General features: G+C 42.0%; 1 protein-coding gene across 3 annotated transcripts in view; it reads left to right on the forward strand.

Annotated features, from left to right (window-relative positions):
- ADAMTS9 (ADAM metallopeptidase with thrombospondin type 1 motif 9) overlaps nt 1-13,732 on the forward strand; it is a 161,484-nt gene extending 147,752 nt beyond the window's left edge. For 2 of the 3 annotated variants that reach the window (XM_044933473.2, XM_044933475.2), the window contains 3 exons: nt 572-676; nt 10,218-10,312; nt 12,225-13,732. In XM_044933473.2, the coding sequence (XP_044789408.2) occupies nt 572-676; nt 10,218-10,307 (195 nt within the window). In that variant the 3' untranslated portion in view covers nt 10,308-10,312; nt 12,225-13,732. Of the gene's footprint in view, nt 1-571; nt 677-3,255; nt 10,313-12,224 lie in introns of those variants that run through there. The other variant, XM_044933474.2, reaches the window with a different exon arrangement.
- The last annotated feature ends 1,605 nt before the right edge of the window (nt 13,733-15,337 follow it).

Raw genomic sequence — 15,337 nt, forward strand, 5'->3', positions numbered from 1 at the left:
CCTACCTTGGTCCAGCGCAGGCCGCGCGCGCCCTCTGCAGACTAATCCGGAGAACGCGCCGCTCCTTTGAAGTCTCGCCCCGCTGTGCTTAGGACTCGGCGTGCTCAGCGCGGTGGGGAGCTGAAGCTCAGGAAGCTTTGGCAGCGAGATCTTGTTAAAAAAATTACACTGTGGCATTTTGTTCCTGTAGGAATCTGATAATTGTGAACAACATCAGGGTTGCTGTGTTAGGGACGCAGAATAGCGGTGGTTGAGAGTGAGGACTTTGAAGTTAGGAAAATGTGAGTTGGGCTTTTAGTGTCTCCTGGAGAAGTTAATCACCTTCGCCAGGCCTCCCTGTCCCCATCTGTGAAGAAAATCCCCTTCAGATTGCTCTTGCAAGGATGGATGAGATGATGCATGTAAAGTGCCTCGTTCAGAACCGCCCCCCACCACCACAAAGAACCCTCAGTCATTAGTTACCTTTCATAATGAATTCATATCTTTCTCCAGGTTACCTTTTTATTGTGTGGGACCTTTGCTCAGGATGTCACGTGGACTAAAAATCTTGCTCACTGGCCATTTATTCCAGGGTCGTTTTAGCATCAACCTTTACGGGACCGGTTTGTCTCTAACTGAATCTGCCAGATGGATCTCCCAAGGGAATTACGCCGTCTCTGACATCAAGAAGTCCCCGGTAAGGGTCCCTATGGCTTGGAGGATGAGTTCTGTTTTCTCCTCCTCTTTCCCTCCCTCTGAGGCTATGGTGCTAAAGGAACTTCCTCAAACCATTTTACAAAGTGTCAGGAAGAAAATTGAGGACATAAATGGAAGGTTGACGCGTGGACAGGTGAGTGGAGCAGTCTTGCTTACCCTTCTGATGAATTCTTCCCAGAGATGTGAACCTGAGTACCATGGGAGCAATTAGAAGGATGCCTAACCAGGAAGCCGAAAGCACTCACCAGCCTCTAAGGGTGTGTGTGGCTCAGATATCTTGCAATTAATTAACCAACATGCAATTAACCTATGCGAGCTTAGGGACAGTGATGTCTGTTTCAGAAGAAATGAAATAATACAAAAAGGGCTGGAAAAAGGAGTCATTCATCAGGAGGGTTTCTGGAGAATGAGAGAAAAACTCACAGGCTCTACAAGTCAGTTCGTGCTCTAAAATCTAGCTGTTCACGGTGGGATCACCCCAGAGCACCCGAATTACCTGGGAGCTTGTTGACAGTGAAGATTCTGGGGTCCCAGAGCTTCTGAGCAAGACCGACAGCTGAGCAAGCTCTCAGATGGACACTCTGAATCCGCTCTGGTCTGTGTATGTTGCTCAGCCTGGGGGTATGTTAGAGTCACTTGGGAAAGTTTAAGATGCATGTACCTGGGCCCCATCCAGATTCACTCAGGGAATCTATGACAGGGGCAGAATTTGAAATTCCCCAGGGGTGTCTAATGTCTAAGGTGGGGCAGGAAGCGCTGCCCTTTCCAGCCAAGGAGTTTCAAGGACGAGGACGAGGGGCAGGAGCTGACCCACAGGCAAATGGGAAACTTACAAGGTATGGCCTGTGGCCACAGTCCTGCCACAGCTGTGACCTCTGTCTCAGGGTCTCCTCAGAAAAGTAAGAAATGGAGAGAGAAGAAGAGGACTAGAAAGTGGGGTATTACTCCAAGGTGAGGTTGCCAACAAAATACAGGATGCCCAGTTAAATTTGAATTTCAAATAAGGAAGATTTTTTAATTTTTTTTTTTTTTACTATAAGCATGTCTAAAACATTGTATGGGACATACTCTTTCTTTTAAAAGAATGTGTTTATCTGAAATTCACATCTGATTAAGCATCCGGTGTTTTTACTTGCTGCTGCTAAGTCGCTTCAGTCGTGTCCGACTCTGTGCGACCCCATAGACGGTAGCCCACCAGGCTCTCCCGTCCCTAGGATTCTCCAGGCAATAACACTGGAGTGGGTTGCCATTTCCTAAACCCTATCAAAATCCGAATATAAAGAAACAGCTCAATCAGCCTGCTTCCACCCAGGAAGAGAAGAAACATCAATTATAATGTTCCAGGACTATTTCAGAGGTTTTTTTTAGCTTCAAGGGTTAAATTTGTGTCTTTGAGGAAAAAAAAAACAACTTTTCTCTTTGAAAGTCAATTAACTCCTTCAATTCTGATTTATCTAAATAGCTATATTGATTGCTTATAATTTAATCATTAATTTTTTTGCTTGTACTGAAAGAAATAAAGAGAACTGAGAGAGAGCACACTTGCTGTGCTTTACAGTGGGCCCAGAAATTATGTTCTTATGTTCTACTATATATTATGTTGCAGTGACCAAGAGAGACAAAAAAAAAAATGCATTGCCTCAAACGTGGTCATACTTAAGCCATGATTATGTAGAAAACCATATATGTAAACAGTGTTGAAACCTTAGTTTCAATTTAGTTCATGTCACTGCAGTGATCATCCAGAACCTAAAGGTAATTGCGGCCTGGAGCGCCACCTTGTGGCGACAGGGATCACTGCCCTGCCGAGACGGGCTGATTGTTCCCCCAGCCTTCTGGGGAGGTTCCGCCTGTGCTGAAGGGAATTGGTTTCACAATTGCTTGTCAGAAATTTTTTTTTAATCTTGGTGTTCCATGACAGCTCAGAGAGACAGCTCAAAATTAGTCTCAAGGGTCTGTCGAGCACTCCTTATTAATCCCCATGAGCCAGAACTAAGTAATCTGTAGCTCCTAGCAGCCCCCAGAAACGAGGCTTTGTGTGCCTGACCTGCTGTGTGGTCCACAAAGCAGCATCCTCTAGGAATGCTCCATGAAAATAGGCTTCCGCAGCCTAAGACACTTGAGGGAAAATTGTATATTTTATTTCCTTCTGTAAGAGTCACAGTAACTAACCATGCATGTATTGGAGGTTGGAATAAAGTGTACAGGAAGGAAACCTGTGTGGTTCTATTGAACCCAGCATTTCCCTAAATCAGTGGTTCTCAAACTTGGGCCAGGACTTGCTAAAACACAGCCAGCCTGGGAAGGGGCCTGAAATGTACATTCCCAACAATTTCCCAGGTGATGCTGATGCCCTGGTCTGGGACCACGTCTTGAAAACCACTGACCTAAGTTAAACCAATCACAGAGACTTCTCTTCAAAGTCAGACCCTAATTTCCCCGAATTACCATTGTTCCACACAACACACTTTGAAAAGCTGTGTCACATCCTGCTCCCACCTTGCCTTACCACTGTCTTGCTTCTGAGGGGCTGAAGCTGGTCTGCTCTATTTTGCACAGATCCTGGCCAGTCCTGATCGACTCCAAACAGCCTTGCTTTGATTCAGTCCTCTCATCTTCACGCTTCACTTTCTTTCACTTTTCTGCCAGGAGCACCAGAAGGAAAAACACAATGGAATCCTCCATTTTCTAAACCTGCTTGGTGATAAACTGTTTTTTCCCCAAGAAAAACTAAAGGAAAGCTCCAGTCATTCAGGGTAAAACTGCATTACCAGAACCACTTGTAGGATGGGCACACGGTCTCACCAACAGGAACAGACCTGGTGAAAATAAGTCTGTGTCAGGTTCATTACTGGCTGCCCGTATATGTGTAGTGGGAAGAATTCTATTTTTTTTTTTTTAAACTGATAAGGATTTTTGTTATTGAAATAACCTTTGTTACTGAAAGCGCCTGTGTTTACTGGACAGTTTACATGCATTCAGTTCCATTCCTCCAGGTTACTCATTGAATTCTTGGGGGAGCACTGAAATCAAAGCCCACAGAAGCCACAGAGTATAGAGGCTAAGCCTCCAGGCCCTTAAGTCAGATCGCCTGCCATGCTTTTTTACCAGCTCTGCCATTGTGGCAAGTTATTTAACTTCTCAGGGGCCTCAGTTTCTTCATCTATAAAATGGGTATCATGGTGGTCTTACCCAGTTGGGTTCTTGTGGAGCAAAAATGAAATAGGGAGATAAAGCTGTTTGCATGTCACTGGACAGGCAGCAGGGGCACAGTAAATGTTGCCTATTAATTTTATCACATTTTCATAGGCCTAAGGCTTGCCATAAGGTTGCAGAATTGGTCACGGTGGTGAAAGATGCAAGCTTGCTTGTGATGGGAGGATGGGATTGCAGCCTGAGCAGAGGTTGAGCCTGGACCTGGCTGGTACCCACCACACCATGTGGATTTTGTCCACACGGGCCCTTCCTCACCCAGGACTGAGGCATATGGGGTACCTCCTGGGTCCAGGCATGGGCTTCTAGACAAATGCTTTGACTGTACCAAGTTTCTGCTCTGTGGGTGAGGGGCAGCCAGACAGAAAGGGGGGAACTTGGCCCACCTGTAAGATTGGAGAGAAAAGGTTGTCATTCTAAGCTCCTTTGCCAGTGACATTCTGTGCTTCCCCAACTCATGAGCGCACTCAGGATGTGAGAAGATCCTCAGCCCCCATCTGGGAGAGTCCCCCCCTGCCAGCACTCCCCCTACCCCAAAAGATGCCCATTCTCAGGGCTACTATCTCGCCTTCCGTCCTGGAGGAGGTTCCAGAATGGTCCTCAGAGCCAGGCACAGTGAAGGCAGGTTCCTGTAAGCAGGGTGGGAGTGGTGTCCGTGGGTCTCTGTGCTGCTTTGTGTTTCTAGGGGATGGGACAGGGTCTGAGAGGAGCTGGGAGCCTGTGTTTCTGAAGGCTGGGTGCCTGGCCCTGAGGCCTAACCATCACTGTTTTTCTGAGAGAAGGGCTCTAAATCCAAGAATTACTTTGAAATTAAAAATTAAAGTTGTATTACTGTATGGGAGATGGACTCAGTTCCTGTTTGTTTTTTTTTTTTAATCTTTCAGTTCATTTACAATCAATGGAGTTTAAGTAGCATGAGATAAATGTGTGTGTGTGTAGCAAGCAAAGAATCAGTTCTTTTTTATCTACTATAAGCTGTGTCCTAACCCAAAATTCATTTGTGAAAATTCAATTATCCACCAAGTATAAAAATCATACATTTACTACAGACAAGTGGAGTGAAACTACCTTTTATATATGTGTACATTTTATTCTGTATGATCCCATAGAAGTTAGATATTTATACATTGTGTGTGTGTACATTTGTGTATGTGTGATTAGGACTTTATTTGGGAAAAAAACAAATACTGTTGTTTTTTTTAACGGGCAGTTTCACTCCCAGCAGCTCCAAAGAAATGTAAATAAGCACACTTTAATCAAAGATGTGTTGGCTTTCCTAAATTACGCGAATCAACCTCCCTTGGTTATACTGACTGAAGAAAGCAGAGAAAAGAGTGAAAAGTATGAACTATAAACTGTTCTTAATGGAACACAGAGTCGCTCATTTTAATTATATGTAATAGCTCAAACTCTGCTAACAAAATATTTGTTGAAAAGAGAATTTTAGAGGACCTGCTTTAATGGAGAAATAAAAATGATTTACAGTTAATGTTTTATTGTATGAGAGTGGGTACTTCAAAAGTGCTGGAAAACATACCTTTTTCTCTGAAATAGTTACTGTTTCCATGACAATCATGTTTATGCTATTTATTTTCTCAGTACATATATTTTTTATTCTGTACTAGAAATAAGTGTTAGTTCAACCTTTACCTAAATGACATTAATAGAGTCCTAGTTAATGAAGTAACATGAACATTGCAGAGCGAGTATCAACAATTTTATAATTACCCAGACTATTCCTTATCTCCATGAGAACAGGCCGTGATGGAAATTCACACATTAAAAAGCACCATTATGACAATGATCACTAATAATTGAGCATGTACATTAGGCCAAGTGCTATTCTGGGCACTTGATATGCTTTCTTTCATTTGCAGCAAACCTATGAGTGGAGACGTATTATCCCCATTTTACAGATACACCAGAAAACTGAGGTTTAAAAAGGTTATTTAAAGATATGATGCAAGTCTGAGACAATCTGATCTCTGCTGCTGGGGAAGGAAGAGTTTGGGTGAAAAAAAAAGCTTTAATGAGACAGAAGGCATTTCTACTATGTCAGCATCCTTAAGGCCACCAGACCTATATACTTCAGCCTAGGGGAAAAGTTCCTGGCTAGAGAGCCAGTTGATCTGGCATCAGATCTAGTTGATGATGTCAGACTAGCTCCAGAACTAACATGGGCCCCTAAAACCAAGATCCACTGGGGTGATAGAGCTCAGTCTTCCAACTTATTCTTGTGCATGCATGCTCAGTCACTCAGTCATGTTTGACTCTTCATGACTCCTTGGACTGTAGCCTGCCAGGCTTCTCTGGCCTTGGGATTTTTCAGGAAAGAATACTGGAGTGGGTTGCCACTTCATCCTCCGGAGGATCTTCCTGACTAAGGGATCCAGCCCACATCTCCTGCGTTACAGGCCCATTCTTTACCACTGAGCCATCAGGGAAGCCCTCCAAGTTAATCTCACTCATAATCAAAAGCATGCAAATTTTTAAAAGAGTGAAACTTATATATTTTTTTTTCTTCAAAATTTCTTCAAAACTTTTTCAGCTATTTTTCTTTTTTTAATGAGATTATCCATTGTTTTCAAAAGACTTCCATATTGGGCCATATGAATCAAATATGGCCCAAAGAAATTCTGAAATGTGCACACATGTAAGATTCACACCAGCATTAGTCCCAGTGGAGAAAAACATGTTAGTTGCCAAACCTTGTGCAGGAGTCAGGGGTGGAGGGTGGCTCATATGACATGGTAATTTACAAACTGGGATATGATGCCACAGTTAAATAAGGGGTTTTTCATAGCATGGGGAAGGATTAAGGGGGCTGAGTAGCAGGGCCATTTGAATTGCAGCTCACAGAGAAGAGCGTACTTGTTCAGCCTTCTTGGATTCATTCAACAAATGTGTGTTTAGACCACTGCTAGGTTCTGGGGACCCTAGTATTCTAACAAGGCACTGGCCTTGCCATCATGGGACTTACATTCCAGGGGGGGAAGACAGACATAAAGAGAGAACTACCCCATTTTATAGGGTGCTGTGCAGCTGCTAACTTGGTCAGAACGATTTCTCAGAGGAAGTGGCTTCTGGGCTGAGTTCTGAAGAATTTACCAGACAAAAGCTGGTAAATGCACACAGAGTCCAGTTCACACAGAGAGGGAAAGGGCAGAGAGTTCCAGCTAGAGGAGCCGCACATGCAAAGGCCCTGTGTTAAGAGGCATGTTAGAGGAGCAACCCAAAGAAATGCAGAGGACAAGAACAGAGCAAGAAAAATCCAGACAGGTAGGACTGTACAAGGCTAGAGACCAGGGTTCAGCAAACCTTTTCTGTAAAGAGCCAGATAGTAAATATTTTAGATTTTGCCATCCAGGAGGTGAAAATCATGGATATTACATATATATTTATATGACAAGAATGAAAACAAATTTACACAAAAAATTTAATGATTAAATTCAAAGCAGAATAATAATTGAGTGTATATTTTTGTTATCCAGAATCTACCAAGGAAATGAATGAAATATTGAGAAAGGATAACATTTTATTTAATCAGTGTTCTCTGTTACCAAAATTGCTTCGAAGTGTTATTTTTGTTAATGCTGATCTGAAATGAGATGTTCTGCACTTCGTCTTTATGAATGTCTATTTTCAGAGATAGGTATTGCCAAACACTACTCTCGTCTACAACCACATCACTTTAATTGAGCATTTTCATGCCTTGGCAGCTGTTGGTGGAATTCCGTTAGATTTTACACTTGGTATTTGCCTTTCTGCACATCATTACATTACAGATGAATCACTTGTACTTGAAGGTGAGATGGAAGCTCTCTTCAGTTACCTCATTAGATGGATTTTGAAATATGAAAATTTCCTTTGCACTTACATCCATGTCCAAAAAGTGCTGCTGAAACTGTAGTTCACTCTCACAAAGTATATCCACTATAAATGTATGTGGAATAGCAATAAAGCTTCTCATTTTTAACATTTGACAGATTTCCCAATATGTGTACATAAGCACGTGTACAAAGTGTACAAAGCACCTTGTACACATCCCAAGTGTACAAAGCACCTTAACATGATTTATGATTCAAACAATGTTAGTTGTTATTGAAATGACTTTACCACAGTATAACTTTAGCCTGTAAGTGCAGTTTTTGCCTTGTAATTTTAGCTTCAGTTCATTAAGAAACATTATCAAGCCAGAAGCAAAAGATAGTGTCCAAAACCATTAATTTTGTTCAATGACAGTGATTGAGAACAGTTCTTCTCGTTCAGAAAATTTATTTATCCTGTCCCTGAGCTCAAAATTCATGATAAAACTACCACTCCTAAGTCATCCAACTGCTGTATGTTAGGATAAGTCAGAGTATTCAACTTCTCATCCTGATACCCAAATTCCCAAAACTGATGAAGATTAAGTCTATGATAGAAAAAGAAGTTCATTATTAGCACCATGGGTTCCATGACACTAGATAGGGTCTTGTATTTTCCACAGTGAATAATCACAGGCTTTAAACGTCTTACATTTTCGCAAGCTTTGTAAATTGGTCCAAATAAAGCTTTTCCTTCTCCACAGATGGATCTTACCATTATTAGTTGTCAACACATCTTAGCAGATTCCTCTTCAGTTTTTCTGACTAGTGTTTTCTCTATCTCTTTGACATACTGTCGCCCATACTTCTTCCACACGGAGCGTTCATAGAGACTAATTATTTGGTTCCTTCACAACTCAGCATGGTTTCCTCAAACAACTGAAAGAGTATCAGTAAAATCTATCTTCTCATCAAAAACCGCAGGAAACCATTCCAATTTGCTTCGTTTTTAAATTGTTTATTGATGTGGCTCCCAAATGTCATTAAATTTTGGAGCAACTGGTCTTGCCAAAAGGATAACAGTGTTCAACAAATTGATTTTCTCTGGACATATGTCTTCTGCTGTTCCAGTTAAACAAGGTTTCATGAACTCACCACCTAGTAGACTGTTTTCTTTATGTCGCTAACAAACACGCCACTTGGACGCTTACATCTTTTCATCTTTTATCCTTACTCACTTTGATTTCTTATTTTTGTGAAGAATTACACTATGATGAGATATTCTAAGTTTTCCAAATTCCTGAGCATTGCTTGCCTGAGAGTTGGGAATACCATGCACATGCTAAGTGTGGTGATATTGGTGCATAGCGTCTTCTTTTGGCACAACTTCTGTGTCGTGTGCTTCCCCTTTGGCTCAGTGGCAAAGAATCCACCTGCAGTGCAGGAGACGCAGGAGGCACAGGTTTGATCCCTGGGGCTGGGAAGATCCCCTAGAGGAGGAAGTGGCAACCCACTCCAGTATTCTTGCTGGGAAAATCCTGTGGACAGAGGAGCCTGGTGGGCTACAGTCCATGGGGTTGCAAAGAGTTGGACATGACTGAGCACGCACGTACACGGTGTCATTGCATGATGAATGCAGTGCTTTGCCATGTAAATGTGAGAATAGAATAATCCATCCTACTGTACCTTAAAAGTACAATAAAGTCTACTTTTTGTGTCTTTTCTTATTTTGACATACACTGGTTATTAAAAAAAAAAGAAAATGTTATAATACTGCAATAGGCATGGCCCTCAAAACAGGTTACAGTGTATCACTGTGACTTGTGTGCGGAGTAGCTGTGTGAGGCTGTGAGACCAACCACTCACCCTGCTGTTGTAACAAGAAAGCAGCCAGGACATGAGGAAAGTGAATGGATGTGGCTGTATTCTGATAAAACTTTATTGATGGGCCCTGAAATTTGAATTTTATGTGTTTTCTACCTATCAAGAAATAGTATTCTCGGTTTGCTGCTTCCCAACCATTTAAAAATATAAACACTCTTCTTGACACTGGTAGCTATGTCAATAATCAGGTGAAAAGCAAAGCAGTTCTTTTGAGTGGTTTCCTTTGGTTCTTGATGAGGAGATAGATTTCTACTGAGACTCTTCAGCTGGGTGTTTGAGGAGAGACCATGCTGAGTGTGAAGGGACTAAAGATTAGTCTCCATGAATGGTCTGTGTGGAAGAAGTGCAGGTAAGGATGTTTCAAAGAGGGTGGGAAAGCACCAGGGCCAAAAGACTGAAGTGCACTCTGTGAAGATGCAGGCCGTACGAACACAGGGGACATGCAGGCCATCGCTTCTCAGCCCCTGCTTTAGACCATGGAGAGGATGTTGGTCCCCACTTCTGCTGAGAAGTCCTACCTGCTGTACATACCGGAATGAGTCCCACCAAAGCCAGTTCAAGCCCCGGAACCATAGTAGCCAAGCAGGTGGACTAAGATGATGCATCTTTTTTTTGCAGGATGGTACCCGGGTTGTCGGGAAGTGCGGTGGTTACTGTGGAAAATGTGCTCCGTCCTCTGGCACTGGCCTGGAGATTCGAGTTTTATAGTTAAGGTAAGTGTCTCTGTCCCTCTCTCTCTCACACTCTCTCTCTTGCCCTCTGGCTCTCTCTCATTCTTTCTGCAGTCTAATGACTAGCAAATGTAGGTGGGTCACTTGCCCCCAGACAGGGGAAGCTGACCCAGTGCTTTTCAGCCTTGTGTCTCCTGCCCATCTGTTCTCGCACGCCTGTGGCCACCTGCTCTCCACCTTGGATATGCGGTCCCCAGACATCCTGCACCAGGTTCCTCTGCAGTGCTTATTAAAAATGCTGCTCCCTGGGCTCCATCTCTAGAGGTCCTGCAACGTTGAGTGAAGGTGGATCTAGGAATCTGTATTTTTAATGCAGGAAATTCTAATGCAGAAGATTCACAGATCAGCCTTTGAGAAATACTGCCAAGGGTATTACAAGAGTAATATTAATGACAGTCGTTGACCACTGACCGTGTGTCAGGCACCATGCTGGGTAGGCATTATTTCCATGCATCCTCACAGGGAAGCCACAGTCTGGGGCTGTTACCCCCATTCTACAGACGGAAGCTGAGATCCATAACAGTTAAGCGACTGGCTTAAGTTCACCATGGATTTCCTTGGCAGAACCCAGGAGGGTTCTACCCACAGCCAGTGCTCTCAGTTAATGTACTCTTCTGTACTCTTCTGCACACTTGTAACTCACGATGTGATCCAAGGACCAGCCTGATCTGTATCACATGGGAGCTTATTAGAAATGTAGGATCTCTGGCCTCATTCCAAATCTTCAAAGTCAAAATCTGCATTTTAACAAATGCGCAGGAGAGTTTCCCTGTTAAAAGTTTGACAGTTCCTGTCGTGACTACATTATGCTGGCAAGCGCTCCCTCTGCTGAGCAGAGAAGTGAACTGATCACTCTCTTTTCTCATCTCATTGCCTTTCATGTGTAAGAGATGAGCTCAGCCAACTCAGGCGACCCTCCTATGTCTTCCCTCAAGCTTCCAGCAGCCCATTATCCTTTTTAGGCTCTTCAAGATCCTGGCAAAGGAGTATATAGCTGACACTTGTTTATCAGTTTCAGTGTTTAATCATCTATATTAAAAATGATGAACTTAAGGTAGAAATACTTCCACTGCAAGAAGCAACAGGGAAAAAAAAAAAGGAAAATGAAAACAAACTTACTGTCTTAAGTAACTGAGATGTCTAAGCAGTGGTCTGTCTCCAGGCGTGGTTGGATCCTGAGGCTCAGAGTCATCGGGGCTCTTTCTTTCTCCATCCACCAGCAATGCTTGCCTCTTGAGTGACTTCATTCTCGGGCAGATCATCTCCTCCGCACCATGGTCCCTGGCAGTTCTAAGTTTACATCATCTTTACATCTCATGGCCCTTAGTAAATGCTCACCTCTGACATCTGTTTTGCACAAGAACTCTGGCTCTGATTTGTCACATGGCCATTTCTGAACCAGTCACAATATCCAGGAGACTGGGATCATGTACCCACCTAGAGTCAGGTGACTGACAGCTTCATTTGGAAGAGGGATGGTTGCCAAAGGACCAGAAAGAGTTTGTTATCAGAAAAGAGGAGATGGAATAAAGGAAGGTGCAGTCAGGGGATCTCCATTTGATTTGTATTATGTATATTTTATATCTAATAAAGCGTATTTTATACATATCTTATGAGTAGTAACATTTGAATGAGCATATACACATAATATTTACATGTCTGTACCAAAGGGCTAGAAGGAAATACACCAGTATGTGAAGAACATTATCTCAGGCTGGGGGAATCACAGGCTGGTGGCTTTTTATTTTATTCTTATATATCCTTGAAATTTCCAGTTTCTTGTAGCAAGCATTAATTTAAGTTCTATATGTAAAAATTTCTGGCTTACCTGTTCTTGACTTATGTCATTTGAGACAGAAGATTTACATTTCCTGGTTGGTTCCTTTGCTTTCAGGTGCTCAGAAGAGGAAGCCATTATGGGATGGATGAAGGATAGTGATGAAATACCTCCACCTTAAAATTTGTGTGTGTGTGTGTGTGTGTGTGTGTATGAGAATTTGTGTGCCTGTGTGTGTACATATGCATATATATATACTTATATACACATACATATGTATATATGTGTGTGTGTATATAAAAGTGGAATAACCTAATGATGTAAAGTTTAATATTTATGTTTGAAATTATTTATTGTGATGTAATATTTTTGTACGTAAAATGATTCTATTATGACTGCCTTTCACATTATTTCGTCCCCTGCAGTCAGACCACTGCATTTTACGTACTCTACATTATATGTAGTTCTATGACAAAAGTGATCCTTTATTATCACGGTACACTATTGTTTACTTTCTATCTGTAAATGTTTTATGTTACTTTTTTTTTAATTGTAATTTTTTATAAGAAACAACTTAGCTACCATCAAGGTGCTACGAGAGTTGTATGAGGATATTGTTGGCATTTCTAGGAATGTGTCATTAGCCAATTGGTAATTAGTGATGTCACAGATTGTACCAGCTATTAATTATGTTAAGTATCTATTCAGTTTCTTGTGATCTCTGGGAAAAAAAAATTGCTGCCTTGGTGCTAATATTGTGTGTATTTAAGTGATAATCAGGCTCAGAACTGTAAACACTTTTAATAGAAGGGAGAAGCCGAAGGACAACTTTCAATGGACAGAGAGTCACTTGAATAAAATAAGACCAATTGTTTACCCTTGTTTTTAGACATGGCTTCTTGGGAAGAGAATGGGACTTTGTTCTTGTTGTTATTCTTATCAGTACTTTGCTTCAGTTAATGGTGCCTTCGTCCCTCTGGTTAAAGAGAGGGTCCTTCAAGCAGCTTCATTACAGAGTGACATTGAGCCAATGAGAGCCGCTCAGCGTTTTGCCAAGATACTCTGAAATGGTGTCTATGTCAACAATTGCGACAGGATGCATGGGGGGGCGGTGAACTTCAGCCCCCCAGCACACCTGGAGAAATCCAGAACCGGAATCCTAGTCATCAGGATTGCATTTTGCATGAAAACTTTGGCTGGTGACTTAGCCCCTTTGAGCCATGAACTTTAAACCCTGTCAGTGTCCATGGCTGCTGCGGTAATCGGCATTCAGGAATAAAATGAACTATGGAGTACAAGATGCCTGAGTCTTTCTTATCTTTGGATCCATTCATCTGTGGAAGTCCTGTTTATTACTTCTTTCCAAAATGGAACTGCCAAAGCCATGGTCTTTCTGCCCTTTCAGCCTGATGGAAGAAGAGTCGTCACCCGTCAGACACTTGATTTGAGAAACCTTCCCACTTCAAAAGCCAAAGAGATTAGGAGAAACCTGTTAGTATTCTCCAAACCCACACAAACTTCAGAGTGCTCCAGGAAGTTATATTCAATGTATGAATAAGTGTTATTCTCCTTTATTAATACATTGTGAAAATATACTGCGAATAAATACCATGACCACATCCAAACATTTGTGTTTCACGTGATTTCTGGACACTTGATTCAAGATGGGATGAACATGCCTCTAGTTTTGTTTTATTTTTTCTAGTTTTTAAGATTACCATATTGAGAAGAAATACAGGCTTTCTTAATCGCATTGATTGCATTTGCCATTCTGGAGACAGATAAAGAATGGGGACTGTCTCAAGGTTTGTCTTTTCACCACTTAAATCAGTTAGTGGAAGTGGTTATTCTGAAAATCAGACAAAGAAACCTCTTGTCTGTGCAATGGGGAAACAAGTAACCAAACAGAACAGAAGATTTAAGTGAGATTTGGGGGCTTAATTGTTAATATCATGTAACAATATTTCTATTCTAGAGATTGATTCCTGGAAAATGAGAGCTTTCCAAAGAGATCTAAAGAACAGCTAATAGTAAGTGAACATCCCTGTATGCAGGAGCCTTTACTAGATTGTTTTAGTTTGTTCTTGAGCACGTAATAGACTTAGCATCATTTTTTGGAAAAGCAGACAGAGCCTTTGAGATGCAGATGGGCCCACATTCACATACAGTGAGTAAGTGACAGTCTCAGAGAGAACTTTGGCTCTGATTGGGTTGCATGGCCACTTCTGAACTAGTGACATCATCAAGAGGGCTGGGATTATGTGCCCTCCTAGAGGCAGGTGATCAACAACTTCAGTTGAAAGACCAGCTATCCCAGAAAAGAAAGGCTGTGCTATCAGAAAAGGGTAGATGGCATGAAGACAGGCAAAAGCAACACATCTCCACTCAAGATTACATGTGTGTGTGTGTGTGTGTGTGTGTGTTTGCATGCACATGTACGTGTACATGTATAAAATCTCCAGATCCCATAGCTTGCACCATAGTTTCATAGTTTCTTGTCAGCCCACAGCTTCATCTGAGACCTGGTCTTTTGTCTTTTGTCTGACGTGTACTGACTATGTGATCCTAAACCCCAGTTTCCTCATCTGTAAAATGAGGCTGTTGACATGCCTCCTGTCACATGGGATTGTGTTGTATGAAGATGCTTTAGCCCTGCACTAGAGGTAGCAAAGTAGCAGTACTGCAAATGGGCATCAGTATATCTAAGCTGACAATGTGGAAGGCATGGGTTCTGTATCAGTTAGGAGTTGTGTTCAGCTTCTAATTACAGAGACCTGACTGCAATGGCTTACACATTAAAAAGTATATTTCACCATTATGTAGGAGAAACCTAAAGATAGGCAATTCAAGGCTGGTATTGTAGCTCCACAAAATCATCAGAGATGTCATTTCTTTATCTCCTTTCCTCAGTCTTCCATATTTCCATGTGGCTGCCAGAGCTCCAGCAATCACTCCCAAATTCCAAGCAACAAAAATAAAAGAGTGAGGGAAATGGTAAAAAGTAGCCTAGTCCCAGCTTTCCGTTTTCTGAAAGGGGTTTTCCAGAAACATCACCCAACAAATTCCACTTGTATCTTCTCAGCCAGAATTGAGCCCTGTTCTTGACCTAAGCTGCAGAAGCAGTAGAGAATTAGGGTTATTTCTCAGGGTGTGTTGCCAGACTAAATGAAATGAGGAATCTGTTCCTAGAAGGCAAAATGGATTTGACACAAATAACTATTAATAGAAGT

Source organism: Bubalus bubalis, chromosome 21 (genome assembly GCF_019923935.1).
Source record: "Bubalus bubalis isolate 160015118507 breed Murrah chromosome 21, NDDB_SH_1, whole genome shotgun sequence".
Classification (NCBI taxonomy): Eukaryota; Metazoa; Chordata; class Mammalia; order Artiodactyla; family Bovidae; genus Bubalus; species Bubalus bubalis.